This window comes from Tympanuchus pallidicinctus, unplaced genomic scaffold, assembly GCF_026119805.1.
Source record: "Tympanuchus pallidicinctus isolate F22 unplaced genomic scaffold, pur_lepc_1.0 scaffold20, whole genome shotgun sequence".
Lineage (NCBI taxonomy): Eukaryota > Metazoa > Chordata > Aves > Galliformes > Phasianidae > Tympanuchus > Tympanuchus pallidicinctus.
Genome location: NW_026294722.1, coordinates 5,456,034 through 5,479,719, shown reverse-complemented (window position 1 = coordinate 5,479,719; position 23,686 = coordinate 5,456,034). Strand labels below are relative to the sequence as shown.

At 48.8% G+C, this 23,686-nt stretch overlaps 1 protein-coding gene across 1 annotated transcript; it reads left to right on the top strand.

Moving 5' to 3' along the window:
- Positions 1-1,972: 1,972 nt before the first annotated feature.
- On the top strand, positions 1,973-17,232 carry SLC17A9 (solute carrier family 17 member 9). Its single transcript, XM_052683966.1, has 13 exons — positions 1,973-2,131; positions 8,019-8,216; positions 8,967-9,106; positions 10,209-10,308; positions 10,830-10,960; positions 11,677-11,773; positions 12,458-12,554; positions 14,182-14,269; positions 14,567-14,601; positions 14,687-14,802; positions 15,162-15,217; positions 15,531-15,560; positions 15,642-17,232. The coding sequence occupies exons 1-13, from the start codon at positions 2,019-2,021 to the stop codon at positions 15,803-15,805; spliced, it is 1,365 nt and encodes a 454-aa protein (XP_052539926.1). The 5' UTR covers positions 1,973-2,018; the 3' UTR covers positions 15,806-17,232.
- The last annotated feature ends 6,454 nt before the right edge of the window (positions 17,233-23,686 follow it).

Below are 23,686 nucleotides of genomic sequence, written 5' to 3'. Positions count from 1 at the left end.
AATCTTTTGTTTGGTTTAATCTTTTGGCAGATTAAACTGAACACAGGGAAAACAAGAGGAGATTGTGTTCTCAATTGATTTTTGAAGTCGGTGCTGACTTGTTTCTGTTTGCCATGTAATCACCTTGATGGGATGTTTGCCTCCAGAAAGTAATGCTGCAATGAAGAGAATGCTATCGATGTTCTCACTTTTTTAATGGTTCTCACTTTTTTAATGGATGTTCCAAGTTTGCTGTTAATTTTATATTCAAACATATATATATTATAACTACAGCTATTTCTCAAGGTAAAATCAGCTCCCTACTGTAGAAGCAAGTTAGTCACAGTGTTTGTGAGCAGTAAGGAGGAAGTGCAAGAGTATTTACTTCAGTAAATAGCCAACACTGCAGTGTCGGATGCATCCTGCAACAGAACTGAAACTTCACATAACAGTGTCTCAAATGAGTGTAAGTGGGTTTTCTCTATCCGTGATTGCATACCCAAGTCCTCAGCTCCTCTGTGCCCTCCTGGGCTCATGAGATAATTTCACTTCTGTACTTATACATAACTCTAAACACACACACTATTAATATCCATACACATCTCTCATAACAGACTGAAGGATGTTTGATTTTTGGCTGCATTTTCTCATGCCTTGGCTCCCCCTTCTGGAAACAGTCACAGCAGCAGAGTGAGTTAAAACACCTTTGCATGGTTTCCAGTTATGTATCCAAATAACTGAAAGAAAGCTGACAACACGACGAAGGCTGAGCCCTGTGGTTACTCTGCATAGTTCCCCTCGGTTTGCACTCACACCAAAGCTTGTTGGTGTTGGTTCCTTTCCCTGTGGGTAGGCAGGTGACTGCATGTGATTAAGCCATGGGTGTTTTGGGGGAGACCTCTTTCCTCGAAACACAGAGGCAATGAACATGGCATGATTGTGTGTCTTTTGCTGGAGCCCTCCTATTTCAGGTCTGGAGCTGTCTGTGCGTGAAGAACCTTTTGCTACTTCACTCTCTAGAGTTCAGCTCAATATTGCCCCTCTTGATTTAAGTTAATTGCTCTTCACGGACTTGAAAAGTATTCTTTCTCAGAGAAGAATAGGTAAGTTAGCTTAAGAGCTAAGTTTTGTTTTTACTGAGCGGTCACAGACCCCTGATTTTCCTGGTTGTAGGCAGGCTTTACTGGCTGTGCACATCACTGTGCTTTTTGGTGCAGCCAGGAGCTTCAGCACCTTCCCCAAGGGCTGTGTGCCACCTGGCCAGGCTGAGTTGTGCCATACCCACATCCAAGCTGCTGCTGGTCGTACAGTCACCTCAGTGATGTCCTAACAGCTGCTCATTCATATTCCTGAGGTGACTCATCGGTCCTCTTGGAGTGAGATAACCATTATTTTAATTATCTATTTCCATACAGAAGTCTGATTGTATCTGACATTTAGAGGATAGCAGCAGCTCTGTCCGGCAGAGTAAAATCAAACTGCAACAACATGAATTTCTATTCAATTTCTCCTTAAATTGGGTGGGCAAATCCAGAGTGAGAGATATTCCTGCTGGCGCATCTATGAAAGGCAGAGGAGCGAGGGGCTGTCCCACCAGTAGTGCAAACAGCATCGCAGTTTTTGGATGTTGAAGGGTGAGGATGTTCTTTCTCTTAAGCCCCGGCGATGTTGCCGGTGAGGGCTTAATTATTTACTGGAGGAGGAGTTAAAAAGAATAAGAGGGGTAAAAAAAGAAACCAACAACACAAAGACCAAGTTTGAGGGAAAAGGACGGAAACGCCAAAGCTCCGTTCCGCACCGACCGCCGGCCGAACGCTTTCCCAGGGCACCGCGAGTTCGGGGCTGCCCCGGGGCTGGATGCGGAGCCGGGATCCCGCCCGCCCCGAGAGCTATGCGGGCGGCCCCGGCATCGTGGAGGGCGGCGGGACTTCCCGGAACGGCCCGGCGGGGAGGCGCTGACACGTGGCCGCGGCTCGGCAGGGGGAGGGAGCCGGCGGCAGCGGCGATGTGAGTCGGCGGGGCCGGAAAGCGCTGCCCGCATGGCCGCGGGCGGCGGCAGGAATGCGCCGGTGTACGGAGGAGAGCACGGCTACCGGGCCCCGCAGCACGACGGCATGAGGAGGGATGGAGGCGGGGAGCCGTGCTGGTCCAGGTAAGGTTGCGGCGTTCCCCGGGCGAGCTGGGCAGGCTCAGCCGGGAACCTCTCCGCAGCTCCTGGGGCTGCTCCTGCGACGTGCCGGATTCCGGACGGGAGATTTCGGAGATGCTCGAGGGTCGGAGGGGACTCGGCCGTTGGGTGCTGGGCGGTGGAGGAAAACCCCCGATGGGCGAGGTGTGGAATTGCTATGAATCGCGGGGGGGAAAAAAATCTCTCCGATCTATTTCTGGCCTGCAGTCAGTTATTTAAACATGCCGTCGAAACTAAGGCGAGGTTTATCAAAGTGTTCCAGCCGGGATGTTTGTACTGCTGATAGCGATTAATTAAGATGAAGTCTGGAAAAGGAGGAGCTCACCAGCTCGGAACTATTCCTGTTCTTTTCCTCTCCCCAAACTGCTTTGGTACGATGCCATGGAGGAAAAGGTTGGGCACTGGTGGGCTGGATGCTGACTTTCCAGCACTTCAGAACCCAAAAATTCCATGCTGTCTCTATGGTGTTCCCTGTGTTACACCACGATTCTCACAACGTGCTTCTACCTCATCCCCACCCGGATGCACTTCTGCATGGGAGTCACAGTTTGGTTGCAAACTGCCTTCCTTCAAGGAGTGCTGAGATGCTGCTCTCAGGTGTAGGGTTTGGGTTTCGGCTTTGCTGCATTCATTGATCACCGTGGATCCCTTCCAACTCAGGGTATCCTACATTTCTACGAAAATATTTAGCTCTCCTCTTAGGTCAAAGTGACCACTTTAAGCAGTTGGGGTGTAAACGAAAGAGGTGGTTGATGTTGACTGTGGGTGAAGTATTTATCAAGAAAGAAGCGTTTTTAGAGAATTCTGACCAAGTTGCTGTTAGTGATTGAAAGAATTTGGCCTGTGCCAGACCCACACACACCCATACCTTCTCTTGTATGGGGGTCTGAAGCAAACAAGTGGGAGAGGAGCGTTCTGCCAGGTTAGATGGGTGGGTTGGTGTCTGGGTGGTAGAGGTGCAGAACGTGGCTGGTGAGGTGGCTAAAAATCAGCGTAGCGGACAATTTTTGATCAAGGTATGCGATTGAATAATAGCTCTTGACATTTCAATGCATGGATGAATTGCCGTGGAGGCAAGGTTTTATCAAGTGGGGGAAGTGACACGAGTTCCGTGTTCATGCTCCAATAAAAGCCCCGCCGGGCTGCCTCCCAGGATCTGCCTGCACTGTCAGTGCAAGGAGAGATAAGCGCTTATCTCGGCGGGTTTATTGTTCCATCTTTGTTCATGATGCTTCTTCTTTTGTCCTCCTTTTTCTCAGCCAGCTCTTCCTTCCTCTTGCACTGTTCTTTCCCTGTGGTTCGCCCTACCTCCCCAGCTGCCCTTGTCAGACTTTTTGGTAGGTAGGTTTCCCGTGGCTGTGCTATCACACGTTATTATCTGTATTGTCTTTCTCATTCAAGAACAAGGTTTGGGGATTTCTGCTTGGAGCTTGAAAAGATTGCTCGTGTTGTAGCACATCTGGACATTTAGATAGAGCTTTTTGTTGGAGATCTTAACATGCCAAGCGGGGCCTTCTGGTTGGACTGGTGGGAAGGCTAAGGCTCCAAGAAATCTATAGCCAAAAGTTAGAAATACAGCCATGGGCAGATCCACCAGTGACGCAGAGACAACATTTTGGATGGTGCCTCCAGAAGAGGAATAAAGCACAGAAAAGGCAGTGTGTCCTGGGAAGAAAACGGCTCCTGAAACCACTCTGCCTCTCCTAGCCTCTGGCTACACCTAAAGACAAGGGATTATTATTATAGCTGTTTCTCTCAACTTCACAGATGAAAGGAGCTGTACCATGGCCACGTGCTGCTCTCCAGTCTCTTGACTGCACTTCTTGCCCCAGAGATCACATTGTGTTCCTGAGCTCTGTACCCTCGTCTTTTGTCAGCCCCGTGTTGCAGCTTTTGTTGCCTCTTTCTTTTCTTTGCTGGTTGTTTCATTATCCAAGTTCGTCAGTCTGATTTTAATTGTGCCTTTGCTGAGAACTTTTCACATAGAGTATGTAAGCAAGAAATGCATTTCATTTATGTCTGATCCATGTCCATTTTATATCAGTGTGCAAAGCATGTGTGTGCTTTGTTATTACATTTTCCCACCTTCTCCACCTGGACTAAACAACTATTTCCAGCTCATGAGAGCAGCTCAAATCTAATTTTCATCTTTGCTTTTGCCGAAAGCAAGAAATGAAGAGAGGGAATAAACTGAGAGCTGCGCTTGCTGAACACCACTTTGTTGCCATCTGTGGCTCTGCAGAAGTCTGTGCACAGGAGGCGAACAGGAAATCAGCAGCTTTCCCAGTAAAAAAAGCCCTGTGTCCTCTGTGCTCTGGCTGGAAAAAAGCTTTCTCTGAACCAAAATGCTGCTTTTGACAGTGAGAAATCACCGGAGTGGAGCCAGTCTGCAGCGTGAGGAGGGAAGAAAAAGCACTGCCTGAATACTTGTGTTGGGTTTTTGAGAGAGGGAGGAGCTGTTGATAGGAGGAACAAAGAGAAGTGAGAGGGTTGTTGGACAGAGTTAAAAATAACCACCTGGGTGTTATCACCTTGCACCATGGCAGGCAGGTGCCACTGTGTCCATTGCTGTCAATTAAAGCAGGCGGTGGCTGAGCTGGGGCTGAGGTTTGCTCTGGAGCTGTCATCCTCCTGCCAGGTGGCCCCATGCTGGTGCCAGCGATGCTGTCCCATGGTTTGGTGGCCCTGAGGTGTGGCTGGGAGCTGGGTCTGTCCCTGCTGATAGCCCGAATTTCAGCAAGTTCATTTCAACAGTGACCTGCAGTGCCTGCAAACAGAGCCGCGGGCTGAGGGCAGGCAGGGGGCACATCAAGAGAAATACAAGTTGAATCAATATTTGCTTTGTGGCACCTGTTACAGATGTTCCTCCAGCAGGATAACAGGCTGCAAATAAAGGTACCCTGTGCTTCTGGTTCTCTTTCCACTGTGGCTTTCCTTACACACTGGTGTCAGCCATTGTGCTCTTGGATGGGGCACGGTGGGGTCTGAACCCTACAGAATCGTTGGGTGCCTCTGAGCAAAATGGTGACCCATTGCCTGGGGCTGTAGTGGGGCAGAACCAAGGGACATCACCAGGGCTGCTCACCACAGCGCTGCTGCCATACAGACAGCAGCCCAGAAAAAGTCATTAGGGCTCAGTTACAGTCCTCATGCTAACTATAGTCTGTCTGGGTGGTGGTTGGAGGTTTGTGAAGTAGGAAGTGTTTTCTAGCTGCATGGCTGCTTTGTTTGCAAATTGGGTCCCAGAAGGGGATGCAGCTGCAGGTGCTGTTCTTTGCACAAAGGAAGCTGCTGAGCAAGGCTGCAGGTTTAGGCTTAGATGTGCTTCAGTCTTACTGGTTTGGTTGTTCCCAGCTCAGATTATTACTCCCTCATCAGAGAAACAATTTAGGTAAATTTACTAATGCTGCTAAAGCTCCACTTCTCAGAGGGCAGCTATAATCTCCAAAACCTTACATTTGATTTGTCATTACTGCTTAGTTCTAAAAGCAGAGTTTTTTCTCCCTTCTGCTAACCCAGGCTTCTCCTGTAACCTTTGCTGCTGTTGTTTTGCACTGACAGAACATTGACTCATCGGCAGCCTCTGTGATAACTATAATTAGGAGAAAATGCGTTTACAAAGCTCTTTCCTCTGATGTAAGCACATCATTGTCCTTGCAGAGAAGCAATTCTTGCCGTGCTTCAGGTGGGTGTGGGCACACTCAGACTGTCAGAGTGGATTTTCCTTGCTGGATATGCTACCTATGGAGCAAGTGGTAATTTGCAGTCCTTATGACAGTCCACGCTTGTTTTGAATGGAAGTGTCTACTGATAACAATATAGGAAAAGGGTATAAATGCAGTGAAGCAGTGATCGAGACGTGCACTGCCTCAGCAGCCAAATGATAGTGAATATTGACACTTATTGCAGGTGCTTTACTTGGTCGCCCCAATTGTTCAGGTTCACTGACTCAAATTAACAGGCATCGTGCCACTGCAGATAAGAGGGAAGATTAGGGCTCCAGGCTGGCTGCAGAATGAGTAGGAGCCAAGCTCTGCAGGTGATGAATAAACACCTTTGTTTTTGCTGCAAGTTAAAGCGTGATCATTGGATCATAAACTCACAGAATCATTTAGGTTGGAAGAAAGACCACTAACACCCCCAGGTCCAACCCCTACCCACTCCACAGCACCCACTGACCCTTGGGGACACAGGTCTGGAACAGCTCCAGAGATGGTGACCCCACCACCCCCCTGGGACCTCACAGCTCCTCTGCCTTTCTCTGGACATGCTCCAAGGCCTCCATGTCCTTCTTGTAGTGAGAGACTCAAAACTGAGCACAGCACTCAAGGTGAGGCCTCAGTAGTGCTGAGTACAGAGTGACAGTGTCCCTCCTACAGCACATGCCCTTCTGACAGCATAAGACCAAGAGAGTGTATGTCACCTGAGTCAAGTGACCGAGGCAGCACAACCCTTGGTTATTCATTCTTCCAGCAAAGATAAGTGAGGTTCCTGCACTATTTAGTCATGTGTGTGCACAGTCAGTACAGGTCCAACCTTCAAAGCCCCCAGTTCTTCCTGCCAGGGCTGGCATAGAGCTGCCTGTTTGCCTTGGCAGGAAATAGCAATAAATTCACCTGGAACAGCCCAGAGGCTCTGAGTGCTTTCCTTTCCATTGTTCCCTTGTCTCCCTCCTTGACGGACAGGTTTATTGATGGTCTTGTGCTGTGTGGGATTAACCTACATTGGTCATAAATCCAGTACAGGGGAATAAGTGCTCCTTTCAATACAGAAGGGATGCAGGTTGTTTCCCATGCAGACAGTGGGGTGGAAAGCACAGAGATCAGTGCCCCAGTACAGTGAATTCCAGTCTACCCTGGAATGGAGAAAGCTTGTTTGCCCAATGCTTTGTGCTCTGCTCAATGGACGCAAAATTAACCAAATTTAACATGGAAGGGTCGCATCCTGTTTATTTCCATGGAAGCTACAACAGCTACAAAGAGCACAATAACACCATTTGACAGGGCAAGTGCTTAGCTACAAAAAAGCACTTCCCATGTAGTCACCACCACTAGGTGTTTTTGCCAAGGATGAACAAGAGTCTGTATGCCACACTTGGACAAGTCTGCACTATCCACTGCCTCACTGTGCATACATCCACTGTTTGGTTTCCATCAACATTCAGCAAGCATCAGTGAATGTCATTGGGTGCCCTTTTTTCCACGTGGAGGAATTCAGTTCCATACATTCTTCCATGTGAGGTGTTTTTCTTCTGCCATCTGTCAGTGGAATGGAATATTGTTGAGAAGGTTCAATCTCTATTGCCGTACCACTGACTTCTCATACGTACCACATACCTCTCATGGGCCAACATAGTAAAATAGGAAGCACTACTTTCGGAGCAGCCCTCTTGAATAGTGTATGTTCTCACTGAGCTTATTTTTTTCATGGGCACTGGGAGACCCAGCCTGCAGACCGGGCAGGAGTAAATATCCCCTTCTGCAGGAGCACTTACCTTGGGGCTGGGTGCTCATGTACCAAAACTGAGCACGGGCTGCAAACCCATCCTTGCTTATACGCTGGGTTACTCTGCTCCTCGCTCTGGGCTGTTCAGCCCCACAGTCCCATCTCTCACTAAAACACTCTTCTGTCCATGTCACATTTACACAGGGTAACGTGCCACCTCCCCTGAGGAATGAGTTGGAGTGCCAAACAGCAAATATTTGCTTCCAACATGGTCTGTCACGTGCTGCCCTTTCCTTTGTTACCCTCTAAAGAACACTTCCCGGAGCTTTTGTTTGGGACAGAAAAAGACAGCTCTGCCAGGCACATCCACTCAGCCATTTCCCCACCTTCTTTTTGCCCCGTTCAGGCCCGAGTGCCGCGTGTGGACGGCGATGCTGCTGCTGGGGACGTGCCTGCTGTACTGCGCCCGCGTCACCGTGCCCATCTGCGCCGTCGCCCTGAGCGCGCACTTCGGCTGGGACAAGAAGCAGTCAGGAGTTGTGCTCAGCAGCTTCTTCTGGGGCTACTGCTTGACGCAGGTCATCGGAGGACACATCAGTGATCAGTACTGGGAGTTACTTCCATTTCTATTTTTATTTTTTTTTTCCCCTTCCATTTTCTGTTTCCATTTTTGGTTTCTGTTGTTTCCATTTCTGTTTTCCCCTGCTTGGGTTTTCTCAGTAGCACAGAGCTTGGTTTTGACCTCTCGCTTCAAGTTTTGGTAGTGTCACCTTTTACCCTGAGAGAGTAACAGAGCAAAGGGTGAAGCCTGTCTGTGGGGAAAGGCTTGATGGGTTTCTTTATCGGCCCTACCCAGGGTCTTTAGCCCTGATTCAGAAAGTATACATGCAGTTTTGACTATTTGTTTGGATGTCTGGGTCTTAAAATCGGTGCTGTGGTTACAGTGCAGCATGCACCAAAGGACTTTGCACAGGCATAATTCCCATCAAACAGAGAGAGTGCCCCAACCATCCCACAGAGCTGCCAGAGAGACCTACAGGTATGTTAATGCACACGTAGACCAGCCTGGTGGTTGTAGACACGTAGACCAGTGTGGTTTCTGTTCACCTTTAGACAGTGAAGACCACTTTTATACCACCTGAATTTTTCTGACAGAAGTGGCTTTTGCCATTGGTTCAGTAACTGTGGTAAAAAAAAGCAAAACAGCAGCTTGGAATTTCCTGCATAGGGGAGAATTCGCTCTTAAAAGCTAGCAGAGCTGGGAAAAAGGCTTGAGCTTTGGCAGGGGCTTTGCCCTTTTGCCTTTGCCCTTTTGCCTTCTGCTCACTTTCTATACATGTTCTTTTCCTTCCAGAATAGGGGGTGAGAAAGTCCTCCTCCTCTCAGCATCAGCATGGGGCTTCCTGACATTCATCACCCCACTGCTCACCCAGATCACGTCTGCACACCTCGTCTTCATGACCTGCTCCAGGTTCCTCATGGGGCTGCTGCAAGGTGAGAGCCACGTCCTGAGTGCAGGCAGTGAGTGCGTGCAAGTTCAAAGAATTACTGAATCATTTGTGTTGGAAGGGACCTTTAATGCCCATCTGGTCCAATGCCCTGCAATGAGCAGGGGCACCCACAGCTCCATCCGTGCTCAGAGCCCCTCCAGCCTGACTTTGGGTGTCTCCAGTGATGCGATGGGACACCACCACCTCTCTGGGCAACCTGTGCCAGTGCTTCACTGCCCTCACTGTAAGAAACTTTTCTCGTATCCAATCTAAATCTCCCCTCTTTGAGTCTAAAAACATTTTCCACTGTCTTATCACAACCAACCCTGCTAAAATGTCCATCCCCCAGGCAGCTATCAGGTCTCCATGGAGCCTTCTCTTCTCCAGGTTAAGTCCTTTGGTTTGCAGTGCATGAGCACTTCTCCTAGGTGTTCAAGCAAGCCTCAGTGCTGCCTCTGCACCTGCAGCATCCATAGGAAGGAAAAAAAAGAATTTCTAGATAAAGTCACCCACAAATCATTCCCCACAGTAATCTCCCTGCAGGACACAGGCTGCCACAATAGGAAACTACAGCTGGCTTCTGAAATTGGATTGGAATTTGCTGGGTTTTAAAACTCCTTCAAAGCACTCTGTGAAAATCAGTCCTTCCCAAAGCCTTGGCATAATTTGGGGTGATTTTCCTTTCCTCTTGCCAAACTGCAGCATTGTGGGGATGTAACTGGCACTGATGAGCTGATGAGGTGGTGGAGTCGCTGTCCCTGGACGTGTTCCAGAACCATGGAGACGTGGCACTGAGGATCAGTGGGCATGGTGGGGTGGGTTGGGATTGGGATTGGGATTGGGGATCTTAGAGGTCTTTTCCAACCTTACTTTTTTTTTTCTGTAATTGATGGTAGAAGCAGTGTTGTCAGCATGGGATTATGCAGAAGCACAAGCAAACCTTTCATGGCCACAGGTTCCTTTAGTTTCTGTTATGCCCCTACTACAAATTCACCCAAAGTCCTGCTTCTTTATCTCAGTGCTTAGCTCCTGCTGGATCTTGTAAATTTGCTTTCAGCTTGCTGGTGAGGCCCCCTACCCTTACAGCTCCTTTCCCTTGCTCACAGGGGTCTACTTCCCATCCCTGGCCAGCCTGCTGTCTCAGAGGGTCCGGGAGAGTGAGCGAGCCTTCACGTACAGCACAGTAGGGACTGGCTCACAGTTCGGGTAAGTTCAGAAGGCAGATGGCTTTGAGCAGCGAGTGACAGTCTCAGGACATCCTGATGATGAAAGGACATTAAATAGTTGGAGGCAAAACTTCCAGCCTGAAGTGCAGGCAGGTGCCTGGGTCCTTGAGGATGCTGCCTGCAGCTGGGGAAGCCTCAGGCAGTTGCTGTCTGTGCTCTCACGCACACGTTGCTGAAGACTGTGTGTTCTCTGAAGTGTGCTGTTTGCTCTTGAGCATGTCAAAGATTTCTGTGTTGTTTTTTTTTTCACTTTCCTTCCAAGACAGACTTTGAAGAGCAACATTTAATTACTCTGGGAAACAGCCTGATCCGGTAGGAAAAGCAGGGGTCAGCCCAAGACTGCTCACTGTCCTCTGACAGATGACAACAATAGAATTTTCCCATCTCTGCTAATTTCCTTTCTAAATGGAAGGGCTGCTTAAAAGCCATACAGCAATTTTTCTGTGTTTAATCACTCGCTTGTTGGGTTAGAAATGAGCCATCCTGTGGTTTGCCTTACAGGACGCTGGTGATCGGAGCTGCAGGATCTCTGCTGCTGGACTGGTACGGCTGGGAGAGCGTTTTCTACTTCTCTGGTTTGCTCACTTTGCTCTGGGTTTACTGCACCTGCAAGTACCTGCTGACAGAGAAAGGTAAAATCAGCCCTCCTGCCTCGGGTGGCAGCTTTGCATTGCCAACGGTGTGTTATGTGGTGGGTTTTCCTTGGGTCTCTTTGTGTTGTATGCAGTGTCTGCCTGAAGATGCTGAACCTAGAAACAAGATTTTGAGCTTTTGAGCAAAGCTTTTGCTTTGCTGAGTTTCTGTTCCCAGTCCCATGCTGGATTATATTGCTGTCAAGAGTTTGCTCTGACTCTTCCATTCCTTTAAGCACCGGTGAAAACACCATGCAGAGCCTGATCTGCTAAGTGGATTAAGCTAAAGCAGGGCAAGATACTTATTCCCAGCTAAGGGCATCTACACACAGAGCTTTTACAAACCAGTTAATCCTGAATATCTCTTCCAAATAACTCCGGGTGTAAATCCACACATGGGCAAACAATGACACCTGGATACAGTGTTATTAGTGCACATGGGATGCAGGAGCCCAGCTCACCTTGTGCCTGGTGCTGCATGGAATCCAGAGCTGCCCAAAGAGCTGTTGTCCAGAAATTCAACAAATGGTGCGGGTGGCTGGGTGGAGTGGTGGGTGGGTGCTGTGGAAGATCTTGGTGAACCTAACAGGAGCATCCAGTGCCAGTATTGCAGAGTTAGAGGAGATCGAAGTGCTTGAGTGGTCTCTCAAATCTGGTCCAGCTTGCACAGCATATTGCTGATCAGAGCTTTCTTTTGGCTGTTTTTGTCCCTTCAGATCTCATCATCCCCATAGACTATTTAATGAGAAGCATCTCAATCTCGAAGCAGAGCAAAGTGCCTTGGAAGCAGCTGTTTAAGAAGGCACCGATATGGTAGGCAGCTGACGGAGCTCTGAGTGCTGTGCCAGGGCAGTGGGGCTGGAGAGCATCCTCCTGCCAGGGCTTCTCAACTCGGTGTGCTTGTTTGTTCTGTGCATTTGTACTTTGCCCTTTTGCATTTGGAAAACATCACCAGGTTTGCAGGCTGCTCCCTGGGTGAGTCCTGTGCTTCTTCAGAGCACCATTCCCCAACAAGCTTGTTAGAAACACTGCTTGCAGTGAGCTCCTAAGCAGTGCCGTGGCCCTGCATTCTTGCTGTTGGAAAAGCATCTCTTTACAGCCCTTTTTTTAGGGAGGAGGATTCTGAATTGGGCACTGAGGCTCATTGGAGCACAGCAGTGGGTTCCCAGGGTCTGCTAAAGGCAGGGCAGAGGGGCTCACTGCCCTGAACAACCGTGGGCCATCTGCTGATGGCAGGGCCTTAGGAAGCCCTCGGTGCCACCTCCTGCAGCTGGGTGAGTGAACCTGTCCTGAGCCTGTGCTCTGATGTCAGGTACGGAGAGAGGGATGTGGGAGTGCATGGTTAGAGCAGAGAGCTGCAGTTATCTGTGAAAAGATCTCTGGAAGCAACTGCAGCACTCAGAGGGATTTAATTATAGACCAGGAACTGCAATGCTGCACTGCTGGGCTGGTCCCTCTCACCCAGCTCACTGCCTCCTCCCTGCTGTGTATTCCCAGGGCTGTCATCGTCGCACAGCTGTGCACAGCCAGCACGTTTTTCACCCTCCTCTCCTGGCTGCCAACTTTCTTTAAGGAAACGTTCCCCGAGTCCAAGGTAAGCAGTGGTGGGGGGAGGAGGGCTGGGCTCCCTGCATTGCTTTCAGAGAGTGGGGTGGTTTTCTAATGAACAACGCGGGCCTTGCGACACCGTGCTGTTGCAATGACTCCATGACTGGGTTTTCATGGGGATTTTAGCTATACTGACATTGCACAGCTCAGAGAGATCTGCAGAAGTGGTTGTTACCATTGATAACGTGCACTTACTGGGAATGCTTCCCTCTCCCCAGTGCAAGCATTCCCATCTTTCAGAGTCCTGCTCCTCTGGGCTGAGTGCTGCTGCCTATCCTGCACTCAGAAACTGACAGGGCCTTTTCCACAATAGCTCTGTTAGGATTGGGTTTTGTTCTTTTTTTTCCCTTTTTTGGGTAATTTTCAGAGCTTAAACATGCCTTTTATTATTATATCCATAAAGTCCTTTGCGGCATCCTTGGTATTTATATTACAATCATGTATTAAACCAGCAAACATATTGTTGTGACGGGATCTGTGCACCTCTTGTAATGCGCTCGCAGCGGTAATTTACCATCTGCTGTGCCTTATATCATGGTTCCCTTATGTAAGATGCTCCATACAGTGCGCCTGCATCCAATGATCGCTTCATATATTTTAATAAACCGGGGCTTGACGATGCTTGATTTTAAAGGATAATCCTTAGTGTGGTAAAACTGTGTCACCTGCTGGTCAGATGCCCCTGCTGCAGGTGAGATGCCTTCACCCACCCCCAGCCCACCTGGATGGATGGAGATGCAGGAGCGTTTTGGCAGTGGGATGAGACAAGGGTGGCTTTGGTGTGTTGGGACCGAGTGTGCTGAGTAACCCCAGCTGGTGCTACAAGAAACACAGACCTGCAAGCCCTATGGTGGTACATTTTTGAAAGTGACCAAGAACTAAAATTTCACCGGTGCTGAGATGCAGATGGATGCAGTTTCCAAGAGCAGCCAGAACAGGATTTCTCAAACCAGGAGCACTCATCCCTCTGTGCATCCCTCTGCTGCGGGGTGTGTCCATGGGGTTCTGAGCAAAGGGGCACGGAGGGGATGAGCTGAGATGAACGCAGCCCAACACACAGCGAGTTCAGCTCCTCGTGGGATCTGGGCACTAAATGCCTCTGAGCAGCAGTAATCCAGATGACCAGCAATCATCTGTGATTACAAATGTAGCAAGCTTGCTGAATTGAAAATAGACCAAGGCATGTTGTTGCTATAATGTTACCTAATCCTGGCATTACAAAATCCAGCTACGTTCCCTCAGCTTCCTGCTAATGCTGCTAACGAGGCTGAAGCCCCTGCTGAAAATGCTGCCAGCTTCTTTGTTGGTGACCCACAGGGCAGAGCTACACCCGCAGCTCCCAGAGCTCCCCGGCTCTCTGCACATCGCTGTGCTGAGCACCAAAGTTTGTCATGCTCAGTCCTCACTGCTGGGATTTGCACAGGGACAGAGAGAGCAATGCTGCCTGTCCTGGCCTGGCAGGCAGCCACAGCCTGGGGGCTGTGCTCTGGGAAGGCAATAGAGGCCTGTAAGAAGTTCTGCTCCCTTCATGTGTTTCCTTTCTGCAGACTTTTGCAAAACATTTGCAGACAAGCTCTGACAGCAGCCCTCTCTTGACTTTTGCTGTCTTTCAGGGCTGGGTGTTCAATGTAGTTCCCTGGCTGGTTGCAATTCCAACAAGCTTGTTCAGTGGATTTCTGTCCGATCATTTAATTAATCAGGGTAAGAGCCCTTCTGGCTTTTCCTCAGCTCTTATTTTATGCGTTGTGGGAACAGAACTGGGAGGAGGAATGAGAGAGGCTTGTTGGGAAGGAGGAGAAGTCCCAGCAAACAAACAACATGCAGTCCTGATGACATCAGTGGGAGTGCTGCCCCATCCATGTTGTTGGAGCTCTCTTTGGTCTTACAAGATCCATCCAGAAATGAGCTCTGGCCATCTGAAATCACTTTGTGCTCTCCTGGCTGGGAACAAGGAGAGCTGTTGAGCTGCCTTAACTGAGGCTCTTCCTTCTCTTCCAGGGTACAAAACCATCACCATTCGTAAGTTCATGCAGGTAAGAGAACTGAAGCCATGGGAGTAGCTTGAGCTACCTGCTCATGGAAAACTCACGGAGGTATTTGATTTTTCTCTTTTTCCAGGTCATTGGCTCTGGAGTCTCAAGCATGTTTGCCCTGTGCCTGGGTCAGACATCTAGTTTTTGCAATGCTGTCGTGTTCGCCTCAGCCTCTGTTGGGCTTCAGACCTTTAACCACAGGTACCCACAGCCCCTCAGCTCCCACCCCACACTGGTGGGGCTCTATGAGCAGCCTGCTTCCATCCCACCATTAGTGCTAACCCTGAGCATCGCCCTCTGATCTGTGTGCTGCAGGGCATGCAGGACTGAGCAGCTTGTGGGGGCACAAAGCAGGAGGTGGATTGCATTTCATCCCTCTGAGCGCTTGGAGCTGAATCCTTCTATATTGCTCTGCTTGCAGCCTCTTCCCTCCTTGTCCTCTCTCACCGGTATTATCTGGGATCCTTTCCTTCGGTTGGACCAGCTAAATTCAGTGCAAATGATGACAAATCAAATCCTGCTCCATTAAAGCTGCTGTTTCCCTCTCTGTTTCTCACTAGTGGCATTTCAGTGAACGTGCAAGACCTGGCCCCATCCTGTGCTGGCTTGTTGTTTGGTAAGGAATCCTCTGGGCTGTGTGGGGGACAGACAGGGCTTGGGGTGTTGAGCTGTGTGCCTGCAGCCTCAGCTCCCTTCTGTGCATGGAGCTGCCCTCATGGAGCTGCACAGACATGCTGCTTTGTTTGTCTGATGGCTGACAGCAGGAGGGGTGAAGCGTTGGTTGGCCCCACCATTTGCATGGCATTTTGCTGTGCACACAGAACGAATGGGTTGGGTTGGCAAGCCAGGTGGAGATGTGCATGTCTTCATGTTGTTAACACCCAATTCCTGTGAGATGAAACAAAAGGGCATTTTCCCTCTCTTTGCAGGTGTTGGAAATACAGGCGGAGCTCTGCTAGGTAAGGCACTCCCTGCAGCTCATCCCATGGGCAAGCAGGATGCAGCCCCTCTGCATTTCCATCTCTTCCCTCTGTGCACAGGTGTGGTTTGCGTGTACCTGGCTGGATATCTGATGGAAACAACGGGCTCCTGGATTTCTGTTTTCAACCTGGTGGCTGCTGTCAACAGTGTTGGTCTCTGTGCATTCCTGGTGTTTGGAGAGGCCCAGAGGGTGGACACAGACTCTGCCTACATTGACATGTAGCAATGAGTCTGAGGAGCAGTGGAAGGAGCGGGGTGTATCACGTCTGTGTGCCACTGATGCACAAGTGCCAAAGAACATTATTGTTTTGTGGGTGTTTTAATGGGACGAAAATGACTGGGACCATGTGTGCAGTGGGTCTGAATGAAACCCACAGCAGAAGAGAAAGGTAGAGTTCCTGTTTTGCTCAGGGCATGGCTGGTGGTTGGTGAGGCCATCCAGTTCAAAGTCTACACGTGAGAATGTGGCCTTGGTTTGCCCCTGTCCCTTTCAGGGGCCATATATGCTGGTGGCTGTCCTGCTGGACGGGGCTGCAGTTTGCACTCTCAGCTTACAGAGTGCAGAGCATGGGAACGGCTGTGCTTGGCCGCCCTGTGACTGCGTGGGGTATTTCCAACGCGTGGCTTTTTGTCTGGACTGAAAGCAAAATCCAAAAGAATGCACCTCTGACCTTAACCGCCCCTCACGTGCCTTTGTTTTGCAATCTGCTCTGCAGGTCCAGCCCAGGTGCACATGTGAAAAGGTTGTGAGATGGATTCAAGGCTTCCTTCAGGGCAAGTGAGGATCTCTAGATGGGAGCCCTGGGCAGGACATCCCATCCACACTGCTTTCACCACGCTCCTGCTGAGACCTCAGAGCTCAAACCCTTCACTGGGGGGGACGTGGAGCTGTGCTGCCCTCGTAGTGCAGGGACAGCTGAGGAATCCTCCAAAGTCATTTCACTGTATGCTGTGAATGTATGTGAAGAACTGGTCATGTGCAGTGTTATGGATCTGTGCTCCCTGCTCTGTCAGAGGTGTCCTCCATGTGCTCTTGAAGCACTGGGGGCAATCCCAAAGAGCACACAGTGGGCATGGAGTCTGCATGAGGTGTAAAGCCAATTCCTATATTGGGGACCCATAGTGCTGGATGTGGATCCACACTGTTCCCTGTGTCAGGGGGAAATACTTGGCTGTTCAAGTCTCTGAGCCTGAATGTCTGAAGTTATTTATAAATATTTTTAAATTTAAGTACCAAATTCTATATTTTATGTACTGGAGGCCTGATTCTGCATGCCTGTTTTCTGTGGTACTCCCAGCAAAGCCCATGGGATTTCTAAAGGGGAAGGATTTAGCAGCCTACAGCTTCTGCTTTTGTAGGATCTGTGTTTTGTGTGACATTTCACGTTAAAGGAAGTCACTGCTCTGTCTCTCACCCTTCTCTCACAGCTCACCCAGCACTTCAGTGAGTTGACTGCATTATCTGCCTCTGTAAACTGGCCAGAAAGTTACAGATCTAAGGCCAGGTTCCACCTTCAGGTATCCTCAGCAAAGCATTGAACCCCCTTTTCCACAGCTGTACAATTATTAGTTTAAGCAGCATTGCCAAAGCTTGCTATCAGAGATTGTGTTATGGAAGGACCTACAAAATAAAGGCAGCAAATTGTTTCACACTGTGTGGTTTCCCTTGGAAGCAGAGATGCTCAAGAGACAGAGCTCAAGTGCACTCAGTGTCACCAACCCGCTGGGGCTGCGGAGGGGGTGGGAGGCTTTGCTGGGAGAAGAGCAGGACTGGTGGATCACAGCATCCTCACGTGTGTGCTCGTATTGGAAAAATGACCAACAAGCTGTTTTCTGGACACTTTAGCATCAGAGGACATGGTTTGGGGTCATTTGTTGGAGTGATAACAGGATTGAACCGAGTCTGCTGTCGGATGGCACATTCCCTGCACACAGACCGTCTTCTGCCTGGAGACTATGTAAAAAAACCAGCACAAATTGCCAACTTTTGTGCAACCTCACTGATAGGTTCGTGCAGATGCCAACAGAGGGAGCTGTTAGATTTGGGATGTGGGAACTGCTGCCAGCCCAGAGCTGCTGCTCCTGGCCTTGGCACAGCTGGCACAGTTGGAGCAGGCACTGTGCATGGCACTGCTGGCACAGCTGGTTGTGCTGGGCAGAGAGCAGAGCTGCTCACCCCTCCGAGCAGCAGTGAAGAGCAGAGCCATATAGTGGCTGTCTTTGTCCACATATGAGATGTCTTTGAGGACCATGGGATCTACTAATTTTCTTCTGTGCAGGCTTAGAAAAGAGGCCACAGAACTCAGTGCTATCAAAATGATGCTGAAGTCAGTTGAATAGCATGTGTGTTGTCTTCAGCCCTTCCTATCCTGCTCCTCTGCATATAAAGATGCAAACCACCTCTGGTAGGCACACTTGAGCTCTTCTGGCCTGAGGAGATCTGAGCAGCCGCAGATCACCCCAAAACCTGCCCCGTTCCTCATCATAGTGTGAAAGGGACTGGAAATCTGCAGCTGTGCTGATTAATTGCAGGTACATTGTACTGCTGTTGTGGGTTAGAATTGCTGGGTCAGTTTGTATTTAAGTTGTTTAGAGTACATTCAGTAGTTGGCATTGGCCTGAGAGCACTGAAAGAGCACTGGTTTACTGCAGTTAGCCTAAGACTAAATCAATGTAATCATTCAAGCAGATGGGAAGCAGAACACAGGAGTAAAGCAGCACATTTGGAGGGGAGAAGAGATAGCAAGGAGCACTTCTCCCTGGTACGTCCTCACAGGAAACACAGGCAGGTGCTCTCGAAGCAAAGCCCTGCTCTGACACCCACCTGGCAGCTCCCCAGGGTCAGGATGTGCCCCAAAGGCATCGCTGTTCTGCAAAGGGCACCGCGCTCTGCGCTGTCACAAGCAAAATACCACCATTTATTGCAGCCGTGACCTACTGCATGCCACCTAATGAGGAATTTTCCATCTCAAACTTTAATGTGATAATTAAGATGTCCATTAAGGTCTTTACAGTTTGACTGCTTGTAATTAAGAAGCAGGATCAGGGGGTGGGGGGGGGGGAAGCAAGGAGTTACAGCTGAGAGCATCAAGCCGCTTCATGTACTCTCCCCTTTCCATTGCTCTGTTTTGTTTCTTGCCTTAAAAGCATTTTCCTGCAGATGTGGGGTGTCTCTGGCCAGGGTGATCCCTGGGGATGAGATCTCTGGAGCACAGAGTGCCCTGGGATAACCAAAAATGCCATTGTGATTATCAGTAATGGGGCTTTGTGCTTCAGTTCCTTTCCATACCAACGGAGTTCCAAGCTTGTGGTGTGGGATTAAGGGTGGGGAAGGCTTTAATCCAATAATAAAATGAGAAGAATCCCCCTCCCCCCCCTCATAAATCCACATCTTCCAAAGTGCCTTTGCTCCTGAGAGGCCAAAGCTCCATTCTCCAGTAATAGGATTTGGCCTCCTACTGCAGTTCTGAAACACTTGCAAAATTTTGGTTCCAAATTGCCAGATTTTTGTAAGGATTAACAGCAACTCATGGGGGCGACTGTGGAAGTAGCTGCCAGAAAAGCTTCGGCTGATCCCTCGAATCCCTTCCCAAATTGTGTTTCCCTGCCCTGCCCATCCTGGTGACTCACTCTTGTTCATCCAAACGCAGCTCCTGCCGCGATCTCCTGGCACTTTGGCATCAATTATTCTCCAATTGTTTTTAATTTCAGCTCCATAGGAGAAAAGAAAGAAAAAAAACCCCACGTACAACCCCTTGCATGGGAGACAACGGGAAGTACACGTGTAGCAATTATCTGTAGGATTGTACACAGAGAATTAGGAAGCTGCTCGCGCATGTCCTGCATGCTCATTACAGGAGCGGTTTGTGGCTGGCGGGGGATTTTCCTGTGCAGTCATTGGGGGTCGTTGCAGCTGTTAAATTCCTTTCATGTGTTTCCTGTTGGTTGTTGTTTTTTTTTTTTCTTTTTCCTACTGAATTTTACACAAACCCACCGATTCATAACCTCTCCCATGTACCCCTCGTGTGAGGTGAACGCTCCTCTGCTCTCCAGAAGTGCTGTTGAGGTGTTTGGTGTAGGGTGGGCATGAACCTGGGCTGGGCATGAGCACCGTTCTGTGCTTCTGCTCATGTGCTCAGTGGGTTTGGGGTACAGATGAGGTCCCCATGCATTCCTGTGCTCTGAGGATGGAGCATTCGCTTTCTTTGACACCCCAAGCCCTGGGTATTTATGGTTATTCCACAGAATAAAGCCCCCGAGCAGATAGTACCATCAGCAAGGATATTGGCAGATAACAGACCGGAGGTCTTCAGCTGATTATGTTATCATTATCTCTTTTTTTTAATTTCATTTCATTTCAGCCCGTCTGAGGCAAATTTGCTCTTTGGAATAGTTGGGAGCCACCTGGACCAACAAGAGCTCACCCCAAAGCTCTGTCCCTGCAGTGCCATGTATAGAATCATAGAATCTCAGAGTCGCTGAGGTTGGAAAAGACCTCTAAGATCTCCATGTCCAACCCCAGCCCAGCCCACTGTGCCCACCGCCCACCTCCCTCAGTGCCACATCTCCACAGCTCTGGAACACCTCCAGGGATGGTGACCCCACCACCCCATAAGCTGCTGTGCCACTGCATCACTGCTCTTTCTGAGAAGAAAGACAACTGAATTGCCAGTGCCCTTCTTTTGACATGCTGCATGGCCTCCACGTTTTTCTTGCAGCAAAAATCAGTCATTGCTCTCAATAAAGAACCCAGTTCCTCTCTTTGATGCAATACAATGCCATTTTTGTCTTGTTTTGTTGGTGTCTATCTGTCCTTGCACTCCTCCTCCTTGGAGATTTCTGGATTAAAGAATATAGCACAGAATTGATTTCCTGGGCATGCATTAGAGAGGATTATTCCAGGAGATTCATCCATGTTGGGTGGATTAGCATTTCCAGGGAAGGGCATCCCCTATCTCAAGCATTACTTCTCTTAACATTTCCTGAAACATTCTATTGCTTTAGCAAACACAGAGAATGCCTGTAAGAGACAGCAGAAATATTCAGTGTTTGAGCTTCAGTGCTTTTAGTAACACTGTCATTTCCCACACAAATGTATGGAGGGTGTTCTGTGAGAGTTTTCTTTCTGTTTTCCCTTTCCCTTTCCCTTTCCCTTTCCCTTTCCCTTTCCCTTTCCCTTTCCCTTTCCCTTTCCCTTTTCTCTTTTCCCTTTTCCCTTATTCTTCTCTCTTTCTCTTTCCCTTTTTCCTTTTCTGTCTTTCTTTTCCACATGAAGAACTTCAAGCAGATGGCGCCCAAGAGTTCCCAGTGAAGTCTGCATTTTTGGGGGACTTGCAGAACTCACTGTGGATGGCAGAGCGCTTCCTCCCTCGTGCCTCAGTGCCACAGCTCCATCATCACAACCTGTGCATGGAAATTACTCCTTCATCTCTGGACGTTAAACCCACATCTCCAGAGCTCTCCAACATGGTGCTAGGAAGCCATCCATCCAGCCCATGCCCAAAGCAGTATTGGTGCAGGAAAGGAGAGGAATTGGGGCAGTGATGCCACATACAGCCCTTAGGAAGAAATGAGCCATGAGAGCATGTGCTGGAAGCACAACCTGGACACGCAGTAAATCCTCACCCAGCGCGGCTGCTCCTCTTGCTGGAGAAATCATGCTCCAGCCTGAGGTGTCAAAGGACAAAACCAAGCAAACAAAAAACAAAACAAAACAAAACAAAAAAAAGCACTTATTTTTTTCTCCTTCTTTCTAGTTATTTTTGACAAGCTGGAAGAGAACAGGGGGAGAGGGAAAGGCTGACGCATGTTTGATATACACTTTTGACAGAGATTTTGCTTTATTATGTTTAATTGAAAAGTGTTAACGCCGGCCGACATGAATATTCAGCTGATGCCTTTTGGTGCCATTCCAGGAGTTATGATTGCCTGTGATTCCACCACGGCTTCTCAGCACGGAGCCCTGTCAAAGCCGGAGTGACAGTGGGGAAGCTATTAATTGAAATAGCTTCATTAATTAGTAATTAACAGCAGGGTAATGACTATGTCACACATCGTATTTCAATGAATGCCCTTCATGTGTTATGGGGCCTTTAATTAAAGAATATGCATTTTAATTAAAGGCAAGTTTGGCCCTTTGGCCTCCGGAATACAAAAGATGTTTTAAACTTTCAGGACTTGGAGGAGGAAAGGTTGGATTGGGGAAAAAAGCAGAGTGTGAGCTCCCAAGTTCAGTCCATGCAGTTGCCGTGTCCACATGGGCCCTGGGGACATGGGGCTGAGGGCCGTGCCTTGCACCAATGTCTTCCATCAAGGTCTTGTACCCAGCACTTTGTACCCAGCACTTTCACAATGCCTTGCGCCAGTGCCTTGAGTCCAGCAGGTTGTAATGGTGCCTTGCTTGGGAATTAAGGCTTGGGGAAATAATTGCCGTGCTGTTGCTGGGTTTTGAAACAGCTCAGGCACAGCTCCAATCCCTCACAGCAGTGCTGCAGAATCATAGAAACATTATGGTTGGAAAAGACCACTAAGCTCAAGTCCAACCCCAACCCATCACCACCCATTGCCACCATGCCCACTAAACCATATCCCTCAGTGCCACAAAGCTCGTGCCAATTGCTCCTGAGACACATACAGGAATTAGAGATCATTTCAATGGGCCAAAGGACATAAATTACAGCAAGTTTCTGTCTTTTCAAATTTTGTTGGCTAGCGTTTACTCCTTAGTACATTAGTGGGCACAGTTTTGGTTTCTGTTGGCTGCACACACAGCTCTTTTGGAGTGATCCCAAGCTAATGCTCAAAAACACAATTTGTGTGTTTATATGAGCTTTACATTGAGCACTGAGGGAAAGTCCAGGCACACAGACCCAGGGTGCAAGAGAAATGCATGCAGTCCCAAAGAAAAAACCCAAACTCAAGGGAAAAAAAAAAAAAAAAGAAGAAAGAGAGAAAGAAAGAAAGAAAGATAGAAAGAAAGAAAGAAAGAAAGAAAGAAAGAAAGAAAGAAAGAAAGAAAGAAAGAAAGAAAGAAAGAAAGAAAGAAAGAAAGAAAGAAAGAAAGAAAGAAAGAAAAACAACCTAACCAGAAACAACAACCAAAAAGGCTACTTTATATTTTTATCAAAAAAAAGAGCATTTACATTTTCAAAACAAAACCTTCAAAATGGCCTCTTTTTAAAATAAACTCTACTCCCCTGACATCTCGATCTGAAAGCCTGAAAAGCAGCTTCCCAAATGTGATGAGGATTAGAGCAGTGAGACATTGCATTTCAAAGAAAAAACGGCACATCAAACACGTGGGAGAGAGACATTGAAGTCCTCACCCAGGAGGGCTCCTGCCTGGAGACCTGGGCAAGGCAGAGGCAGCCGAAAGTGCTGAAGGAGAAGGTGGGAAGGGCAGGAGGGAGCTTCTGTCCTTCTGAAGGCAGCTGGGTCTGGATCAGGCCTCCTCCAGCTAATGATGCTGTTGGCGTGCTCCAGCTGAGGGGTTCCCAGGAGGCAGCCTCCTGTGTTTGGGGCTGTGATGCTTCATGTCCCACCTGCCTCTCTGCTCTGTGCTCCCCAGGGGCTCACACGAGGTGCTGGTCAAAGGCAATGATCTTGTCAACCAACTGCAGAAATTAGTAATGAGCTATGCAGCTGAAACGCATCTTCCACCCTATCTACCTGGCTATTTCTGTTAGGTCTTGGGTTTTTTACAATGGTCAACCCTGCAGACACAGCCTGAGTCCTCAGTTTATTGCATGGTGATGACGTCGTTTCCCTCAGTGTTGAAAGCTCAGTTTATGAGCTCCAGAAGAAATTCCATTAAGACATCCATAAAAAACCAACAGAACTGTTGTAGGAAGTAACAGTGAAGTGAGGACCACGAGGGTCAGATGCCTCCAGCTTCGTGCCTCCAGACATCATTGCCTTGTCATGGGCCAGACCCCAGCTGATGCCACCAACAGCCCCACGGAGGGGACAGCTGGAAGCTGGGACACACAGCTGTGTGCTGAACTGAGACCAGGTGGCTCTGGTGCCAAAGAGGAAGAGTGTAGGGGATGAGGTGTGGGACAAAGTGCTCTGGGATCATGAAATGAGGGATGAGCAGTGGGCGAGT

What these genes read in the sequence shown, in the direction of transcription:
- SLC17A9 (XM_052683966.1), top strand. Translation starts at nt 2,019, where the DNA reads ATGGCCGCGGGCGGCGGCAGGAATGCGCCGGTGTACGGAGGAGAGCAC. An exon ending in GGGGAGCCGTGCTGGTCCAG is followed by an intron (nt 2,132 to 8,018) that starts GTAAGGTTGCGG and finishes TGCCCCGTTCAG; the next exon opens with GCCCGAGTGCCGCGTGTGGA. An exon ending in CCTCATGGGGCTGCTGCAAG is followed by an intron (nt 9,107 to 10,208) that starts GTGAGAGCCACG and finishes CCTTGCTCACAG; the next exon opens with GGGTCTACTTCCCATCCCTG.